Source organism: Diabrotica virgifera, chromosome 5, assembly GCF_917563875.1.
Source record: "Diabrotica virgifera virgifera chromosome 5, PGI_DIABVI_V3a".
In the NCBI taxonomy this organism is placed as follows: domain Eukaryota; kingdom Metazoa; phylum Arthropoda; class Insecta; order Coleoptera; family Chrysomelidae; genus Diabrotica; species Diabrotica virgifera.
The window spans coordinates 257,168,195-257,189,605 of record NC_065447.1 but is presented as its reverse complement, the minus strand read 5'-3'; the positions used below and the strand labels follow the sequence as shown (position 1 = coordinate 257,189,605).

The 21,411-nt window shown below is 34.3% G+C and overlaps 1 protein-coding gene across 3 annotated transcripts in view; it reads left to right on the top strand.

Moving 5' to 3' along the window:
• LOC114324836 (heparan-alpha-glucosaminide N-acetyltransferase) overlaps positions 1–21,411 on the top strand; it is a 58,520-nt gene that overhangs the window by 23,930 nt on the left and 13,179 nt on the right. For 2 of the 3 annotated variants that reach the window (XM_050651870.1, XM_050651869.1), the window contains exons 2-6: positions 3,905–4,067; positions 4,772–5,027; positions 15,122–15,293; positions 17,266–17,470; positions 19,308–19,484. In XM_050651870.1, coding sequence (XP_050507827.1) covers positions 3,918–4,067; positions 4,772–5,027; positions 15,122–15,293; positions 17,266–17,470; positions 19,308–19,484 — 960 coding nt within the window. In that variant the 5' untranslated portion in view covers positions 3,905–3,917. Of the gene's footprint in view, positions 1–768; positions 922–3,904; positions 4,068–4,771; positions 5,028–15,121; positions 15,294–17,265; positions 17,471–19,307; positions 19,485–21,411 lie in introns of those variants that run through there. The other variant, XM_050651868.1, reaches the window with a different exon arrangement.

Below are 21,411 nucleotides of genomic sequence, written 5' to 3'. Positions count from 1 at the left end.
AAAATCATTTTTTGCTGGTAATGATTATTTCCCCTTTGTCCTTTGGTAGTAATATTTCATATCTTTGTTGCTTCAATTTTCTTCAGTTCTTTTGATATATTGTAGATAATTTTTTTCTGTTTACTTCTTTAGCTTTCTGTTTTAGTTCCCGTAATGTATTATACTGACGGTTATTTCATATTTTGAGACATTTGTTGATCCCTTTTTTTATTTATTCATTGCTCATTTACAATCTGCTTCAATAAAGTAATAAGTAAATATGACGACTCTATGGAATTCACCTAGCAGTTAGGTCTTCTGGCTAAAGTCTTTTTGGGCGTCTATAAATCAGTGGAGGGTTGAATAATTCGTCTATAAGATGGTTTAGATGGTTTGTGCTGCGATTCATGTGTCTTCTGGATTGGTCAGCGATCACATCAATGATGAAAGGAATGTTGAGGTCTGCATAGAGGGTTTGGTTTGACACGTACCATGGGGTTTTAGCTAATATACGAATAGTCTTTGACTGGAATGTCTGTAGTATTTTGGTGTTGGATGGTTTGCTAATATCAGAGATCTGTTAAATTCATTTAAGCAAATATAAAAATTGTCATAATAGCACAAATATTTTCTGGATTTGGCATGTGTAATCCGTTCTAATCCAGTACTTATAAATATAAAAATATGCACGAGAATATACAGCGATTACATTAAGAAACTTCAATCAAAATCTAATCATTTTATCTAAGTGCTACTGTTATCTTTATCTTCATGTACTTACCCTTCATTTTCAATGAAAACAAATTATGTATCAATATTACTAGTGATAAATTGACTATTCATAAAAAATTGAGATTAAAACAACGGATTCAATATTGATCTGTAATATAACTGTTCAATTTGAGTTTCGTATGTTTCGAAGTATTTTAACCATAAATTGAGGTAAGAATTTATTAATATAAAATAGTTTTTCAAGAAATTGTAACTTCCATTAATATATTTAGATCCCTCCTCCTCCTTTATCTTCTCTCCTTCGTAAGGAAGTGGTAGCATCATTTGCATGACTAGGTCTGTCCAATTATTTCTCTCATATGTGCGTGTTGCTTTGCTTGGAGAATGAGTAACCAGTCATATCCTTTATTTGGTCCCACCATAATGCTGGAGATCTTCCTCTGGGTCTTTGGCCCGCTACGTTCAATGAAAGATAATTGTTCGTTCCACACCTTCTCTTATTCTAGTTAAATTTCCAAAATATCTCAGTATGTTACCTGGTTTTTGCCTATTTCAGCAGTTTATCAAATTCTAATGGCATGATCTAATTTTAAGTCTGTCATTCTTAATAATATCTCATGTAGTTCCCTGGAGCTTACACCTAGTACCTACTATTCGGTAACGCCTTCATCTTCCTCTATATATTCACAATTTTTTTATTCAGTGTATTATCGACCCTAAGGAATATTTTAAAGTCTTCATTTAATTTCTGATCTCTCTTATAGGAGATATATCTCTCAAATATAACAATTCTTTTTCTTCTTCTTTCATGTATTTAGGCTTTAAAGCCTGTTTCTTCTTCAATATTAGCCTCCAAATTTGTTTAAATTATCGCACCATCTTTTTCTTGGTCTGCCAATACTTATTTGTCCATTTGGTGATATCTCGTGCTACTCGTACTATCCTATCCTCTGCGATTCTACTAATGTGTGCGTTCCACTTCTGTTTCCGTTTTGTCACCCATCCATTTATGTCTTCTACCTTGCATGCTCTTCTTATGCTTTCGCTTCTCTCCATATCCAACAGACTTTTCCCTGATATTCGTCGGAGTATTTTCATCTCTGTCGTTTCTAGTAGTCGCCTAGTTTTAGATGTGTCAGGTCTTGTCTCCGCTGTGTATGTCAATATAGGTCTAATTGCTGCTTTATAGATTCTTGCTTTTGTGTCTTGTCTTAGGGGTTTTCTATTCCAGATTGTGTCATTAAGAGATCCCACCGCTTTACTTGCTTTTAAGCTTTATTGTCGTACTTCTTCTTCAACATCTCCCTAACTAATAGTTATATCTATTCCCAGATAAACCCTTGCTTCCTGCTTTATTATTTTCCCATCAATTTCGATTTTACATCGTAGTGGGTATTTAGATGTTGTCATACCTACATTTGTTTTTTTCTGCTGATATTATCATATTGTATTTTTTGGCTGCTCTATTGAAGATGTGTGTTCATTTTTGGAGATTGTCTTCTGTCTCGGCGATTATTGCTGCGTCTTCTGCATAACATAATATTTGGATCTATTTGTTCCCCATTCTGTAACCATGGCCTTTACGTACTGCTTGTATTATTTCGTCCATTATTATATTAAAGAGCAGTGGGCTTAATGAGTCACCTTGTCTGACTCCGCTTTGTACTGGTATAAACTTTGTTAGTTTTCCATTTATCTTTGCCTGTATTCGATTATGGAAGTAGATGTTTTCGATGGTTTGTTTAATATTGATTGGTATGTTTCTTCTCTACAGTAAGTGTAAGACGTCTTCGACTTGGATGCGATAGAAAGCCATTGTCAGGTCTATAAAACATAGATATACTGGTTTATTGTACTCGATGGCCTTTTTTGTGATTTGTCTTAGTACAAATACAATGTCTACGCATGATCTTCCGGATCTGAATCCTTGTTGTTTATCTGATAGTTATTAGTTTCATAATTTCACAAACAATTCTTCTTTAATTTACATAATCATCAAAAATTTTAATTATGTCTTTGGTCTTTTTTGCATTCCGTTTACTAAAAAATGAATATATTAAGCAGTTCTAGGTCATCTTCCTCTAGCTCATTCAGTAGAATTGCATCCTTCACAGGTTACAATTCTTCTTCTTCTTTAAGCACCGTGCCGAAATTTTCGGCGTGGGTAGCTTCCATAACAATTTGCCGATAACCTTCTCGATCTTGATTGATCTGCTGATAAGCCAGTCCATTGTCGAAGGTTTCGGAGCCATGAATAGTTCTTCCTACCAATTCCTCTTTTTCCGTCGATCTTTCCATTGAGTGTTAACTGCAGCATCCTGTATCTGCTACTTCTCATTATATGCCCGAGATATTCAAGTTTTATCTTTTTTATCATCTTGATTATGTCACCTTCGCCTTGACCTACTTTATTTAAGACTTCTCTGTTTGAAATGCGTTGAACCCAAGATATTCTAAGTATTCTACGATATGACCACATCTCGAAGGCTTCTAATCTCTTCATCATGTTAACCTTCATGATCCAGGTTTCACATCCATATAGTAATACAGGATACACATAACATTTTAGGAACTTGATTCTTAGTTGTATGTTTAGCTGAGAGTTGCTCAGAATAGATTTAAATTTCATAAATGCACCTCTTGCAATTTCTATACGAATTTTAATTTCTTCAACCGAATTTAGTGTCTCGTTTATCCAACATCCTAGGTATTTAAAATGGTTAACGTTTGTTATCGGTTCATTACTGACAATAAGTTGCATAGGGCGGACGTCTTGTTTGCTAACCACAAGTAACTTTGTCTTTGTTGTATTTATGCTAACTCCGTTATTGGAACATTCTCTGGTGACTCGATCTATAGGAAATTGAAGATCTTCGATACTTTCTGCCATGATCGCGGTGTCGTCTGCATATCTGATGTTTCTCCCCCGATTCGAACTCCACATTGTCCTTCCAAGGCTTCTTTAAAAATTGTTTCTGAGTACCCATACGTTAAATAAAGTTGCTGATAACACACAACCCTGTCTGACACCTCTTTGAATGCAAATTTTGTCTGTTACTTTGCCGTCTTCCAGAATAGAAGCTTCTTGATTCCAATATAGATGTTGTAATAGTCTCAGATCTTTATCTTTATAGTAGCATTTGCAATTTTACTTTATTGCTATTTAATATATAACCAAAATATGTATTTTCAGGTAGTCTAAGAAAATGAAATGGTGTTTAATAGATGACTATGACGTCAGCGACTACAAAGGATATAGTTTAGCCAATTTAACTTTGGATCAATATTATTTGAATATCGAAGTTGCTGATTATAAAAACGTGTATTTATATACACTCAACAAAGAATGCTATCAGGTATTCAAAATATCATAATTACATGTATATAATATTCTTTTCGAAATTTTTTCTTGACATTTTTGTATTCAGATAATATATTTATATCGCATCAACGAATACACAATGTATATTAGATGTATACCTAGAAACAATAACAAAATAAAACTAAGATATATAATGACCTAAAACGCAACAATATAAACCGACAACGAGCATAATAGAAAGATGGAGGGAAGATTTCGAACAATCGTTGAACGGAGAACAAGAGAAAGCAAAGGAAAAGGAAAACAACGTAATTGGTGGATCAGAGGAAAACACTGAGACGACAGGAGCTTTATAGAAAGAAGAACTAGAGGAAGCAATAGGACGGCTAAATAGTGGGAAAACTTCTGGGACTCCTAGTCCAGAAATGTTGGAATATATAGGAGAAAAAGCAAAAAAAGATTGTATATCCTAAATCTAATATGGAAGAAGAAAACATTTCCTCAAGAATGGTCAAATGCAATAATAGCACCAGTGCATAAATATGTAAGGAAATATCTACAAGTACAAGGGACTCTCAGAGGCGTATCCTTAATATAATGTAGCGGCAAAACTATACGAAATAATAGTAGAAACAAAAATCAAAGTAGAATACCTACATTATCTGAATAATATAGTGACGTATATTGACTTAATGTTTATTTGGCCAATTCCATTTACAATTTTTTTTTATTTTGTAGTGTCCGTATTTAATAACAAACTATTGCAAGGGTTCTGCTAAAGAATGTGACAACGATCTCACTAAGAATATATTTAGTACCGATGTTACCTTCAGATTGGCCACAGAACGGACGGAGTATCTTCCGCAAGATCAAAAGGATAATGTTATATGTGATATAAAAGAAGAACTGGGAGAGTTCGGTGTATACAATGTAGATGTTAATAAGTCTGGGTGTTTCTTGGAAACATTAAAGGAACCTGTTAATATATATGCACGTAAGTAATCATATTGTAGCTGATATATTGTAAAAGAAGAACATAGTACATATTCTTTGATAAATTAATACAGAAATTAAGTTTTTCAGATGAAAAGCAAATTAAATATCAACTGAAGATCGCAATATCATCATCATTCTCTTTGTCTTGATCTCTATGCGAAAAGCTACTAGGTCTGGATCCCGCGTATGAAAAAAAAGTTGACTAATAGCAAGCTGAAAATTTGTTAATAGCTTAAGGGTGTCTAGTCGGATAAACTTTGATATATGGGAACACTGTAACAGGGGTAGTTTTAATTGTGGAACAAGTTAAAAATTTGGAACGGTAAGACCACGAAAACGGCACATTTATTTTGTCCGACAGAAAAGACTTAAACTCTCCGAACAGAGATTAAACTCTTATGCAAAAATCAGACTGCTATTTATCACATGTCATAATACCTGTCATTTGACATATTCTACATGTTCCACTCATTAAAACGCCCATTTGGTGATAAATAGCAGTCTGATTTTTGCATGAGAGTTTAATCTCTGTTCGGAAAGTTTAAGTCTGTTCTGTCGGACAAAATACATGTGCCGTTTTCGTGGTCTGACCGTTCCAAATTTTTAACCTGTTCCACAATTAAAACTTCCCCTGTTCCAGTGTTCCCATATATCAAAGTTTGTCCGACTAGACACCATTAAGCTATGAACAAATTTTCAGCTTGCTATTAATCAACTTTTTTTCATACGCGGGATCCAGACCTATACATTTTTATCTTGGGTCATAACAATACTAATCTTTTTCACACATAGTTTAAGCGCCTTTTTAGTTTTTCGTACTAAGACTACATTATTAGCATACATTAAGCACCAGAAAATGCACCTGATCGAACACTTATAATAATCCTTAATATTATTCTAATGCTATTTCCTTGTGATATCTTAACGCAATTTGGAGTCTTTGGTGGAAATAAGCTACAATTTTACATAAAAATGTTTAACATAAAAATGTTTACATGAAAACTTGTTTAACGATTTTAGAAGAGGAAATTGAAGCATCATTTTTTGCACGTATCTCTATGACTGGTCGGCTTCCATGTCCATTACACTCCATTTTTCCATAAGTTTCTCTCTTTGGTCATATCAGTAGTAACTCCTCCTCAAAAGCGTCTACCTTAAGATTTTCTTTGGCCTTCCTCTTTTACTCCTTGAATTCATGAAGCATGAAATCAGTGAGAAACGGCTCCGTATGCAGAAAAAAGCATTGTTTCTCCAAGAGAAGCTCCAACTCACAACAGTGTTATGAGAGTACCAAAAATTCATGAGTTGGGCTTCGAATTGCTTTCTCATCCAGCTTAATCTCCTGATTTGGCCCCCTCTGATTATTATGTGTTCCCAGGTCTGAACAGGTGGCTGGCAAATACAAAATTTAGATCAAAAGAAGAGGTAATTGATGAAGCAAATGCCTATTTTCTCACTTTCAGAATCTTATTATTTGGAGGGCATAAAGAAGTTGGAGAATCGCTTGAATCATTATATTGAGCTAAAAGGAGGCTCCATCTTGTGGTACTGTCTCCTTTAGTGGACGTTAGCGACTACACTGGCAAATCTATCTCTATCCAATTCAGCTCTAAACAAGGATGTTGAATCAAGGCCTGTCTAGTCTCTGATATTTTTAAGTCATGAAATCTGGCGCCTACCGGGACCCCATTTTCCTTCAATCTTCCCCTGGAGGATTAGTTGCGGAAGGCGGTACTATACGTTTTTCATTATGTGTCCCAGATAGCTAATTTTTCTAACTTTGATGATGTTTAGCAGCCCCCTATCTGTACGTATTCTAGGATATTTTCGTTGGTGATGTGGGTTGTCTAAGGTATTTTCAAGATCCCTTTATACAGCCAGAGTTCAACAGCTTCTTACTTTTTCGTCAGCGTTATGTTGAGTGCCCAGGCCTTAATTATATATAATAGTATTGACATTGACCATACATAGCAATGCAAAAATAACATCTAAGTACCTTTTCAGACTACCTGTGTCTGACACCGGTGTCCGCCACCGTGCAGCAAAGCATTGTTTTAAATGAACGACTACAGACGAGCTACTTTGAGTGTCTGGTTGATTTTAGTGGCTCAATAATGCTTTGCTGCAATTTAACATCGGTGGCGGACACTTGTGTCAGACACCGGTGTCTTAGTCTGAAAGGGTACTAAGACTGATATTAATGCCACTGTTACAAAATAAGCTTTTCATTTTGGTAAAGCCTTATCGGGTTACTTCTAATTAAGGAGACTATATTGAATACATTTAAAGAATTTTCTGGAAAAACCTGTTTTCAAAATCAAATGAGGTTATTTATCAGATCATCTGTATGTATTTGTTCCAATTTATTTTAAATGACATGTATATTTGCTTATTGAAGACATATCCTGATTTATTAACGTTTATGTTCAAATAATCTGTTTAATATTACGAATGACGTCATTAATATTCTATTTTTTGTACCAACATTTACGTAATGAGTTTCAAATGTATCGGCATACAGTTAATTCCCTATTAATTCTGAAAATCGCATATGTATCAAGATAGATTAGTTTAGCTATTAAATACTCCGTATGTATCAAAGGGATCAATCCTTTTAAAGAGTAATTAAATGCGATTATAATCGATTTTGTACAGTTATGTAATAGGAATTGACTCTGCAAAAGTTCACAAACAAAGTCTTGTATATTGGATACACATTTCTAAAATTGTTACTCATTTGAAAATAGAAACGATAAATGTATTATTAAAAAATTTTATGCTAGTATAGAAGCAAATCATCATCGTTCTCTTTGCCTTATCCCTATGCAGGGTCGGCTTCCCTAATTGCATTTCTCCACACAATTCCATCTTGGGTCATATCAATATTAATCCCCTTTACCAACATGTCCTGCCTAATCGTCTCCCCCTAAGTCTTCTTTGGTCTTTCTCTCCTACTCCTTCCAGGAATCTACACTTCAGCTATTCTTCGTATTGGGTGATTAACGTCTCGACGTTGAACATGATCAAACCATCTTAACCTATGCTCTCTCATTTTGGCATCAATTGGTGCCACACCCAGACTTCCCCTAATATACTCATTTCTAATTTTATCCTTCTTTGTCACTCCACTCATCCATCTAAGCATTCTCATTTCCGCCACATGCATTCGTTGTTCCTCTTTCCTTTTCACTGCCCAACATTCAGTTCCGTACATCATAGCCGGTCTTATGGCTGTTTTACAGAATTTTCCCTTCAGCTTCATTGGAATTTTTCTGCCACACAACACACCACTCGCTTCCTTCCACTTCATCCATCCAGCCCTAATTCTACTGCATGCATCTCCATCTATTTCTCCATTACTCTGTAATACCGATCCTAGCTACTTAAAACTATTGCTTTTCACAATCATTTCACCATCCAAAGATACCATTTTATTTGTAGTAACTCTATCTTTAAATGAACATTCCAAATACTCTATTTTTGTCCTACTAAGTTTTAAACTTTTTTCCTCCAGAGCTTGTCTCCACTGTTCCATATTTTGTTCTGGAGTCTCTTTCAGTCTCTTTCACTATTTCCTAATAACACTACATCATCAGCATACATTAAGAACCATGGAATATTACCCTGTAGTTTCCTTGTTATCTGGTCCAAAACTAATGAGAATAAATAAGGACTAAGCGCCAAGCCTTGGTGCAATCCTATTTTCACATGAAATTTATCAGTCTCTCCCACCCCTGTGCTAACACTAGTCGTTACTCCCTCATACATATCTCTCACAATCTTTAGGTACATGTTCCCAGGGACTCCTTTCTTATTGAGTGCCCACCACAGAATCTTTCGAGGAACTCTATCATATTATGCTTTCTGATGATGAATGGAAAGCCTCTAATAATCTCATTAAAAGATAAAGATGGAAAAGAAACAAGAGAAAAGAACAAAATCCTAAAAGTTGCACAAACACTTTACCGTGATTTATATTCCTCAAACAAAGACCCAGATAACACCGCAAGGAAAATCTTAAGAAAAAGATAATAAATGTCAACTCAGAAGTACTCCCTAATATAGAATCCTTCGAAATAAGACAAGCTATGGCACAACTAAAGAACAATAAGGCCCCGGGCCCAGATGGAATACTTGCCGAAATGTTAAAGGAGGGGAGTGAAATTATTCTAGAAGAATTGAAAAATCTTTTCAACGAATGCCTTCACAAAGGAGAAGTCCCAGATGATTGGAAAGAAAGCTTGACAATAATTCTCTTCAAAAAAGGAGACAGGGGAGATCTGAAGAACTATAGGCCAATTTCCCTGTTGTCCCAAATGTACAAACTGTTTATGAGAGTAATAACTAATAGGCTATCGTCGAAGCTTGATAGCTATCAACCGGTAGAGCAGGCAGGATTCCGAAAGGGTTACAGTACAGCGGATCATCTTCTTACAGTAAGAACGCTAATAGAGAAAACTAATGAATATCACTTGAACTTATACATTGGCTTCGTTGATTATGAAAAGGCATTTGACTCCATAGAACTTTGGGCAATAGAAAGAGCTATGAACAACTGCAGGATAGATTCTCGATACAGAATGCTCATACATAATATTTTTAAGAAAGCTACAATGAAAATACAAATAGATGAGAAAACCAAAGCTATACCAATCAACAGAGTTCGCCAGGGAGACGTTATTTCACCAAAGCTGTTCACACTGGGACTTGAAGACGTGTTCAAAGACATTAACTGGGTAGATAAAGGAATAAATGTTAATGGAAGAAAACTGAGTCATTTGAGATATGCTGACGACATTGTAATATTCGCTACAAGTTTAGAAGATTTACAGACCATGATGACGCAACTATTTCAAGCTTCGGAAAAAGTAGATCTTAAGATAGAATAGAATAGAATAGAAATATGCTTTATTGTCACTGAAAATACAAATTTTATGGACAAAGCTTAATTAAAGTCAGAAAAAATAAATAAATAATATCTAACAATAACAATAACAAATACAATTTTCTGAAATTTGATAAATCGTCAATATAAAAAAAATATACAAAAATACAAAATATAAGTTAATAAAGTAAAGAAAAAAAAACAAAATCGATATATTTGCAACAATTTATAGAAATTGCAAAGTGAATATACAACAAAGTAAACTATTTACAGGCATAGGAACTAATAAGTTTAAGCTGCTGCATGTGACACCCAAATATAGATAAGTTTGGTTACTTGTACATTACTGTAATTTCTTAGTTAGTCATTAAGAAACTCTTCTACTGAATAATATGGTCTTTTAGATAGATGAGCTTTTGTCATTTTACGGAACTTGGGGAAAGATGTTGCAGATTTGAGTTGTAAAGGAAGATGGTTGTATAGTTTTTTTGCGGAATATAATATAGATTTCTTTACTAACTCAGAGGACGGGATCGGTAAATAGACATCAAAATTTGAATTTCTGGTGGAGTAGTCATGACGAGGCCTTGCTGGAAAGACATGCATGTGTTTACGAATTAAGCAAACAGTTTCTAAAATATATAAAGATGTAAGGGTTAAAATGCCGTGATCTTTGAAGTAACTTCTGCAATGTGTTGTTCTTCTGAGGCCAAACAGATACCTTATTGCTCTTTTTTGTAATTTAAAAATAACATCTAACTGGGCAGCTGTACTAGAACCCCAAAAAGGAAGACCATATCGAAGATGAGACTCGAACAAAGAAAAATATGTTAGTTTAGAAGATGCTAAATTGAGTTCTTTCGAAACAGATCTTATAGCATAGCAGGCTGAGGCGAGTTTCTTACTTAACACATCGATATGAAGGGACCATTTGAGGTTGCTGTCTAAAAAAATACCAAGAAATTTTACAGAATCAACGGTAGAGATCTGGCTGTTATTAACAAGCAGGGGTTGAAGAGCACTTTTATAGGATAATGCTACTGTCTTATCCACGTTAAAAGAGAGTAAATTAGAGTCAGACCAGGTTTTTATCGTAAGCAAATCAGAAGTTATAGTTGCATGAAGAGATGCAATAGTTGAGTTGCTCCAAGTGATACTGGTATCATCAGCAAAAAGAAAAATTTTTCCATCGATTTTTAAGTTAGTGATGTCATTTATAAAGATAAGGAACAGTAGAGGACCCAATACTGAACCTTGTGGTACTCCACATACAATGTTTTTTAGACTAGAGTCAGTATCATTTGCTCTAACTATTTGTTTCCTATTATTCAAGTAAGATTGGAACCAATTCAAAGAAATACCTCGAATCCCATAGAAATTTAGTTTTTTAATCAAAATGTCGTGATTTACACAATCAAAAGCTGTGGCATAGTCACAGAAAACAGTGGCAGTATAAAGATTATTGTTTAGTGCTTGGTAAACCTCATGAAACACAGAAAACAAGGCATCAGTGGTACATTTATTAGTTAAAAAGCCGAACTGATTTTGGGATAAGATGTTGTTATCAATGAGAAAGGACATGAGACGGGTTTTTATGAGTCTCTCAATAATTTTTGAAAGTACCGGTAGTAAGGCAATAGGTCTATAGTTGCAAGCATTAGATTTTTCACCACCCTTATGAAGGGGAATAATAATGGCTATCTTTAGGCACTCTGGGAATTTGCCTCTTTCAAAGGAATCATTAGTTAGTGAGACGAGGTTTACCAACACATTTTCTGTGAGATTTGAGAAGATTTTTATGGATAGTCCATCAGTACTACAGGATGATTTGCTTTTGATACTATTGATAGTTTGGATCAGTTCAGTTATATCGATTGGTCTTAAAAAGAATAAATTCGAGAACACTCCTGAATTGGGGAGATAGGAAATGGGATCTTTTTGTGGCAAAATAGTAGAAGTTATATTTTTACTCACATTAACGAAATATTCGTTTAGATTTTCCGGGTCTGGAAGGGCAAATGTTTGAACTGCGTGAGTTCTATTTCGAAGATCGTTTATTATGGACCAAGTTTCTTTTGCAACACTTTTAGAGCTTTCCATACGATTTTGATAGTAGGCTTTTTTTGCTGATTTGATGAGTTTTAGATAGGTTACCCTGTACTTGGTGATATATTGAGTGACAGAGACGTTGGTAGCAAATTTCTTGATATACAACAGTGAGCGCATATTTTTGGCTGATATGCGAATACCTTTTGTAGCCCAGGGTTTGTGATGTTTTGGCTTAATTGAAATTAAAGGAAATGCCTTATTGAAGATAGAGACAAGCTTTTCTATAAAATCGTTGAAATTATAGTCCACGTCCGCAGAAGGAAAATGCCACTCAGAAGTTAAGCATAAATTTTGAAATTTATGAAAATTCCCAGCGGAAAAAATCCTACCTAAACGTCGGGTTTTCAAGGAGGGTTTGCTGAAGATGTTAAACTTCGTAAATACTGCTTCATGATCTGATAATCCCGCATTAATAATTGTAGAGCAGACATCAAGTGGTGAGAAATCTGAGACAATATAGTCAATTATGGTAGATGAGGTTTTTGTAATCCTTGTAGGAGAATTAACGTGCATTGAGAGACCATATGATTCAAATATGTTGACCAAGGACATTTGGGTAGCACAAGCAGCATCATAATTAATGTTAAAGTCCCCGCATAGAATTTTTCTGCTTCTATGAGGCAAGTCATCTAACAAATTTAGCAGGTTCTGAAAAAATAGTTCCACAGAGGAGTCAGGTGATCTATAGATGCAAATAATGTAAAGATTAAGATTTTTATTATAAACTAGGGAAAACTCAAAGAAGGCTTCATTTAACAGAAAGTCATATTTTGTAATCAGAGAAAAATCATTATTTCTAGAAAGAATTAGGGTGCCTCCATGAGCTGAACTTGGACGATCATACCTAGCAATTGTGGTATATTTTTCTACAAAAAAAGGCTCGTTGACTTCAAGCCAGTGCTCTGTAACCGCAACTATCGGGGGAAATCCTAATTCTTCCAGAAACAAAAATAATTCGTCAGTTTTATTTCTTATAGAACGAATATTAATCAGAACCATACTAAAGTTGTCATCACTAAAATTATTCGAGGTTTCTAGTTCCTCAGAACACGTCGTGTTGTTTAAAAATTTCGTCTTGGAGAGCTAGTAGAATAATAATTTCGGTGACATTCCCTTGATTTTTGTAGATGTATGATTCTTTCTGAACTTAGAAAGGACCTATAAGCAACAAGATCAGCTTCCACCTCAGCTGGACCAATTCCATAGGTATCGTTAAATTCTAGAAGAATTTTTCTTAGTTCCTCAGTCTTGGTAGGTAGTCCTTCGGAAGCCAAAAATAGTTTCACACTGGTGTTGGTATATCCATCACAAAATACTGAGGCAGGCTGGTCGTGTAGGAAAGCAAGATGTAGCTTAATTGCTTTTAATATATCCGGTTCCCTTAATCTTGCTAGAAGATATCGACTGTTTGAGTTATTGGTTAATCTAACTCTTGGTGGTGTTAAAGGATCCAAATTTATCGATGGTTCCAAAGTATCTTTCTTAATGAAATTTATTTGGGAACGGAACGGATCTTTAGATTTGCAAATTTCGATGGCCTGCTTGTCAGTAAGTATATTTGTGTTTTGAACTTCATTTTTGTTTTTACTTGGAATGGTAATTGGATTTTCCAAGCTAACTGGGCTTCTGATGTGCTTCGGTTTCATATTTGCCTCAGATGAAGTTGTTGGTTCGGAGCATGAGGATTCTGTAGACCATTTAATGTTTACACCAGGTGGCCAAATTTCCTTATTAAAAAATAAGTCAATAGATGTTTTAGACTTAATACCTATTTTGAATGAGGACCCTGTTGTTGTGTTGGCATCTTTAAGAAGGGCATAACATCTTATATATTCTTTGATACCTAGCTTCTCTTTAATGTAGTGAACTACTTGAATAGGAGTGTAAATTGTAAAGATGAACTTGGAAAAAACAAAAGTAATGACGAATACACCGAACATTACAAAAATAACGTGGAATGACCATAATATTTTTTTGTAATATTTGTATACCTAATTTTGTACTTTACTTTATATTTATTTTAGTATTAAAAAACTTGGGTCCCGTCAGAGAGACGGATAAGTTAGGCTATTTTGTTATAAAAAGAATGTTTTAGATACTTTTCTTGAGTAAAATTTTTAATTGCCTTGTGAAACCAAAAAATATTTTCCAGTTTAAACCGAATTTCTTTATTCAAGTTCTATAAGGTATTACATTTCCCTTACAAAAGAAATTCGCCTATTAATGTATTGTTTCTAATTTTTAGTTGCCGTGGGGGGCAGAAAATATTTTTTATTTCAACGCTATTTTACTAAAATACTAAATAGTGTGTTAGGCAACTTTTGTAAGCTATTACATTTTCGTTTCGAAATAAAAATTTTTTTCGTCTTGTAACATTTTTTCAAAATTTTTAATTGTCTTGGGGGGTGGCAGAAGATATTTTCCAATTTCGAAAAAATTTTACCAAAATACTTGACAGTTGATTGGGCAAGTTTTGTGAGGTATTACTTTTCCATCTCAAAAAAAATATTTTTTTTTCGCCTTTTTCGATGCTCCTTATTGTCCAGTTCTCGCTTGGGTATGTTATTATTGGCACGGTTATCGTATTGTGAATTTTTCTCTTGACTTCCATTTTTACATCTTGGTGTCGTAGTAATATTGTATTAATTGTATTAATTATTAATCATGTAGACGTATTTCCTCTGCTTGTTATTTCCGCGTCTATTTTGCCATCATCAGTCATAATGCTGCCCAGATATTCTTACGTTTTTATTTATTTTTTCTAATATTGTTCCATTATATTAATTTAATCTCCTTATTGGTTTGGTCTTTTTTTCTTAACTATCCCCGTTTTTGTTTTATTTATATTCACCTTCATTTTCATGTGATTTTTTAAATCTGTACATTTTCAAAGTCAAAAGCATGGCTATTTTCTAAAGAATATTTGGATACGGCTGTAGTGTTTACTTTATTGGTTTATATACTATGTTTATATGCAAGAACCCTTCTATGTAAGGGTCTTTTTAGTCTTAAATAGTATAAATATATGAAACGCGTTTGACGAAACAAAAAAAGGTCAACATTTTTCTCTTTTTTCTAATTTTTTATTTTTCTTTTAGCAATTTTAACAATAATTTTAATATATGCTGCAATATTTATATTGATTTATGCCAGCTGCCGACTTTGGAAAAAATTTGTATCAACGAAGACCATTGATAGGACCAACGCAGAAATCACTTCCTCCGCTACTCCAAAGAAAGAAAGAATTTCATCGTTGGATGCTTATAGAGGGTAAGTATTCAAAAGCAAAGATTTTTCTTCTTCTTCTTCCTTTATAAAAGCAATCTTGCTTGTTGCATGTTGGCTCCAATAGACGTTCCCAATCTGTAGATCATTTCTTCTGCAGAATTCGATCATCCTTACTCCATTTCGGTTTTCGGTTTCCTCTCCATATTTTCTCATACATCTCTCTATTATGATCTTTGTCAACTCTAGCGTTCCAATTATGGTGGTTGTTGGGGGTAGCTACCTCTACAAGGGGGTTGATTGACTTCAACACACTAAGTACTCATATATATTTATTTGGTTCACTAATTAACAAGAATATCTGTGCTGTAATAAGAGAGATTAAGATTTTTATAAGTATTATAAGATTAATTAATAGATATTAAATAATCCAATATTGAACTGGATCAAGAGTGTGTGATACCGAGTAACAAAATTTATCATTGATTTTCTAAATAGTGTGTGCTAATTCTTGAGCCACGGGTGCTGAATAAGCAGCCCGTGTATGACTGCAATAACCCACATTGATCATTAAAAATAATATAATGATAAGTCAGAATAAACTTGGTATTCGTCGAGTAAAGATGTTTTATTCTCCCTTAGCTGCTTAACATTGAAAAGAACCTGACAGACTACCACCCTTAGCTCTAAGGTGGCAGCATATTGTCAACATATATTAGATGCCGATCCTGGCAGGATCGCCATATGGTGGTTGTTGGGGCTAGCTACCCCTACAAGGAATTGGTTGACTTCAACACACTAAGTACTCATATATATTTATTTGGTTCACTAATTAACAACAATAGCTAGTACTCAGTTGGTATATGATATTACTTGCGTCGTCTGATCATCACTAAAGTCTTTCTTAAAATCTTCTCTCTCATTAATTGTATACTCATTATTATGAGTATTACTCATTATTAATACTCATAATTACTCATAATTACTAATATACTCATTATTAATACTCATAAGTATATCTACTGCATATTTGTTTATTATGTATTCGGTTTTACTAACATGATTATCAATATAACAACAAACTTTCTGATTAGCTTGCCCTTTCTCTAGGCCAAGCCGCGGTGCGTGTCCCCATTACATAAATATTCAATGTCACGTAACTTAATACAACTAAATATAAACATTTGCATAGAGTAATATTTTAGTTTACTGTAAAAAGACCGAAATCATTAGACCGAAAGCAATATACCGAAAAGCACTTTACCGAAACCTCACTAGACCGAACAGTAGGAGACCGAAAAGCAGGAGACCGAAAAGAATTAGGTACATAATACATGGTGCTCAAAAAGGATTGTACTCTGAGTAAGGGTAACATCAACCTCCCTTCACCCATTATCCATAATGGTTGTTGTCATAATCATGAAATTCAAATTAGAAGCAAATAAAATTTATCCTTAATTTCTTTTTACTTATCGCAGTAAAAGGGATAAGACAAATGTAATTACAACTAAATGTCATTTGAATGCTTATTAGAAATAGTTAAAATGGTGTTAACGTCACTCTACTCTTAATTTATTTTACCTTCACTAATTTGTTTAACGGATGAAAATTATTTCATATCAGACTGTACAGTACAGTACTGTACTGTACACAGCCTATAAAATAATACAAAAAAAACGCAATAAACAAAAAGACAGATATACAAAATCTTAGCATAATTTATTGCAATCTTTTTTAATTTATGTACCATTTCGGTCTAATGCTGTTCGGTCTGGTGGGGTTTCGGTAAAGTGCTTTTCGGTCTAATGAGTTCGGTCTACTGCTTTCGGTCTAATGATTTCGGTCTAATTGTCGTGTGCCCTTTACACAATCACCAATTATAATTATTGCTTCGTATTCTTCTCTAGATTCATCTAGTTCACTTTGAATCCATTGTAAAATTTTATTGCTTCTTCTTCTGTTGTCCATTCTACATTATATTTCATACAAGACTTTAATTATTTTTTGTTATTTACAGTTTAACCATACTTTTTATGATATTCGCCAATTATGGACAAGGTGGCTATACCGTGATCGAACATGCGCGTTGGAACGGCCTACATGCCGCTGACTTGGTATTTCCATCTTTCTTGTGGATTATGGGAGCATGTATACCCATAGGGATGGTTTCGAATTTTAAGAAAAATAAAAGTAACAGGGATATGATCTGGACTATTACAAAGGTAAGATGAAATACTAATCTAACTGAAGCGACCCTATTACCGTCACTAACTGTCACTTGCTGTTGCGTTTAGTAAATTTCAATTTCCAACTTATCATCGACTTATTTCGTATGCTTTAAATGATGACGCACGGGTAAAGATTCCTGGACTCAACTGTAGGTATGTATCAACAGTATAATATTTTTTAACTTTTTACGGACTAGAGACTTGGACGCGTTCTGCAGAAAGACTCAGATCCATTTTGAATTGATTTTTCTAGCTATTGCAAATTTCAAGAGTTAAATGATCAATTCGCTACAGCTCGCATCAAAGTGATCCGAGAGAAGTCATCAAGGCAAAACACATTTCTAAACTTTTCCATTATGTTTATTTATGGTAGGGGAGTCCAAGCGGGGATTTTTGCAGTTATTCGAGCGCGTCAGATTATTATATGGGGAGAAACCTTGTACCCTGAAAATGTACCACTACCATATATTATTGGCTCTTAATGCAGGAGAGATCGTTAAGGGGGGAGGCGAAAAAAAATTATCCTTAGAAAAACTCGAAATCGTCAGATTAAGATAAGTGTTGAAATAACAACATAGTTTTGTTTTCCCCTGTATACTTAAATTCTACCAAATGTATAAAATCTCGGTTACACACAACCAACGGAAACTATTATAATAAAACATAATTAGTTAAAGCCCCTTATTGATTCATAAAAATATAAAATCCATTTTAGTACCATATTCGTCAAAACCATGAACAATCCTTTCCTTTTCTTTGGTAGTAAAAAATGAGTTAACATCTACACATGTCCCATTCAGTAAATTAAAATAAGGTCTCGTTCTCTTTTCCGTAAATCGACATAAAATAAGGGGAATTTAAAAACACCCTCATCTCAATCGCCAAACAGACCACACACACATTCGTTCACTTTCACGCATTTTTAAATCATAAAGACAGTCTCTATTTTCTAGTGCGATTTAATTAAGTTAAATAAGTTGTACGGTAAATTAGTATAATATTAAACATTCTCGCTTTATAAATAAAATTTAGTTTGCATCTGGGGCTTTACTTTGGTAGCAGTTTCCCAGTAGCAGAAATCGACTCATTCTTATGTGTGGAAATTAATTACAAGATCCGCACAATAAGTTAAGTAATAATCATGCAATCATCATGTAATAATCATTTAATACATGCCAAACATGAAAACTATATTTCAAAAATCTGACGATTTGAGCGGGATGTAAGAAAATGGGTGAGTCCCAAAGTTTCACAAGAAAAAAGCGAACATTTTGCGAAATGAATGACATGTCGAAAAACTAAAAAATATGTGCTCAATATTTTTCAAAAATCTATCCAATGATACCAAACACGACTTCCCGCAAATAAGGGTGGGGTGTAAATTTAATATTTAAATGAACATTAGATCGAAAAACTGAAAAATACACTTATTCGATATTTTTGAAAAATCTATCGAATGGCACCAAACACGACCCCCCCCCCCCCCCACGGAGAGGTGGTGGGTTACTTTAAAATTTTAAATGGGAGCTCCCATTTTTTATTGCAGATTTGGATTCCTTGCGTAAAAATAAGTAAATTTTATTCAAGAAATTTTTTCGAATTATGGATATATGGCGCTATAATCTAAAAAAACTGTTGTTGGAAATGGAAAATTAAATTAAAAATGGACAAGTCCCCACTAAAATGGAAAACTTTACTTACCTTTTTTTGGCTTTAGGAACTACTCTTCACAACCCAATAGGTCCCGATAACGGTCGAGTGACTGCACATTTAGCATACTTTGCTCCCCTACCATTATATTTACTCAAAAAATAATATTTCACTTTTTTAGAGGTCTCTAAAACTATTCTGCTTGGGAGTATTCTTAAATGGTGGTTCCGATATTAACTATCTTCGAATATTTGGAGTTTTACAAAGACTAGGAATTGGATATTTTGTTGCCGCTGTATCTTTAGTATATTTAATGGAGAGAAAACAAAACGATGAAAAAGAGGAAAGTACGTGGAGGGTAAGTAGGATTTTAATAAATATATTCAAAAATCTATTTTTATACGTGTTTCGAGGTTTTACATCTAATCGGGAAGACTTGTAGCTCGAATTGAAATCAAATGCTGTTTATCTATATGGCTGTTATAGTAACATTATGTAAATGTCTGACTACGCTAGTATGGAGCTTTGTATGAGTACGAAGCATCAAGAACTCAGAAGGCTTCTCTTTTTTTTTTTCACTTTTTTTTCACTTTTTTTTTGAGGTTTATTCGTTGGATGTATGGCAGGGATGCCTGCATGTGTCGCCCCTGTTTTTCAACGTTTATTCCAAAAGAATTTTCAGAACTGCACTTTCTGAAATATAAGAAGAAATAATTGTGAACAGTAGTCATCAATAATTTGTGATATGTGGACGACACAGTACTCCTAGCTTCTACCCAAGAAGATATGCATATTAATAGTACCAAACCTGAGCAACTTGATCAAATTATTTACTTTGAATATCAGTTAAATTGTAACGCAGAGAGTCGCGGTGAAATTAGAACCACGATTGAGAAGGCTAGAACCGCTTTTAGAAGGATGTTCAATTATGTAACAAAGCAAAGACCTAAAACTGGCATTGCGGATCCGCCTACTTCGCTGCTACGTGTTCTCGATCTTACATTCTAGTCTTGAGTGTTGAGTCTTGGACTGTAAATAAAAGTGATCTAAATCACCTCGAGGCTTTCTCCTCCGGAAGAAGGATAAACGCAAATAAGAATAATCGGAAAGAGAATCGCGTAACTGAGGAGAGTTGGGTCATATTATTTATTAGTTGAGCTGATGCTTAGGTACCTGGTTTTTCCGTACTATCTACGTATTATTTCAAACACCCATAAGATGTATCGGGCGGAGGTAAATTCCTCACCAACAAGTAAAACCGGTACCCCGTCAAAATAGCCCCGTCAAAAAAGCTCCGACAAAATAGCCCCGACATAATATCCCGCACACAAAATAGCTCCGACAAAATAGCCTGAAGACAAAATAGCCGCGGAATAATAGCCCGCCGACAAAATAGCCCCGACAAAATAGCCCCGACAAAATAGCCCCGAAAAAAAAGCACCCTTCAGAATTCATCACGAAATAATTCCTTAAAAAATTTTTTTTCGGAAATGGTAATTATCCTATATTCAGATGTTTATCTTAACCACATTAAATAAAAATTGTCTTTTCGGAGAACTTGAGTCCTGTCTTTCCTGCCTCTTGGAAGTTTGAACATTTAAGTCAAGCGAAAATCAATGTTAATTTATGATATAAACATTTTTTTCTGTTTTCGGGTAAAAGTAAAATGCATTTTAAATTAAATAAATTAAATACATTCTTCCTTTTGTCAAATAATTTAAATTAAAAAAAAGTTTTTGGACACCTTGTATAAATAATTATGTAATTGTTTATAAGAGGCTGTTTTAGCCGGGGCTATTTTAGCCGGGGCTGTTTTGACCGGGGCTATTTTGTGTGCGATCTATTTTGTCGGGGCTATTTTGTGTGCGGGCTATTTTGTCGAGGCTATTTTGTGTTGGGGCTATTTTGACGGGGCTTTTTTGACGGGGCTGTTTTGACCGGGCTATTTTGACGGGTCACGAGTAAAACCATATAATCCGACAGGTATTTTCCTCACCAAATTTAAGGGTTCGTATTAATCTGGTAGGTATTTTCCTCACCAACTCACTGAGGTATATAATAAAATAAAAATATAGATGTATAAGTAATTTAAGGATGTTTATTATGAAAGCATCCGAAATCCGAATACAAGACATTAATTTCCTTATGGTAGGGGAGCCCAAGCGGGGATTTTTGCAGTTACTCGAGCGCGTCAGATTAGCATATGGGAGAAACATGGTACCCTGCAGATGAACCTCTACCATATATTGGCTCTTAACACAGGGGATTTCGTTAAGGGGGGCCCG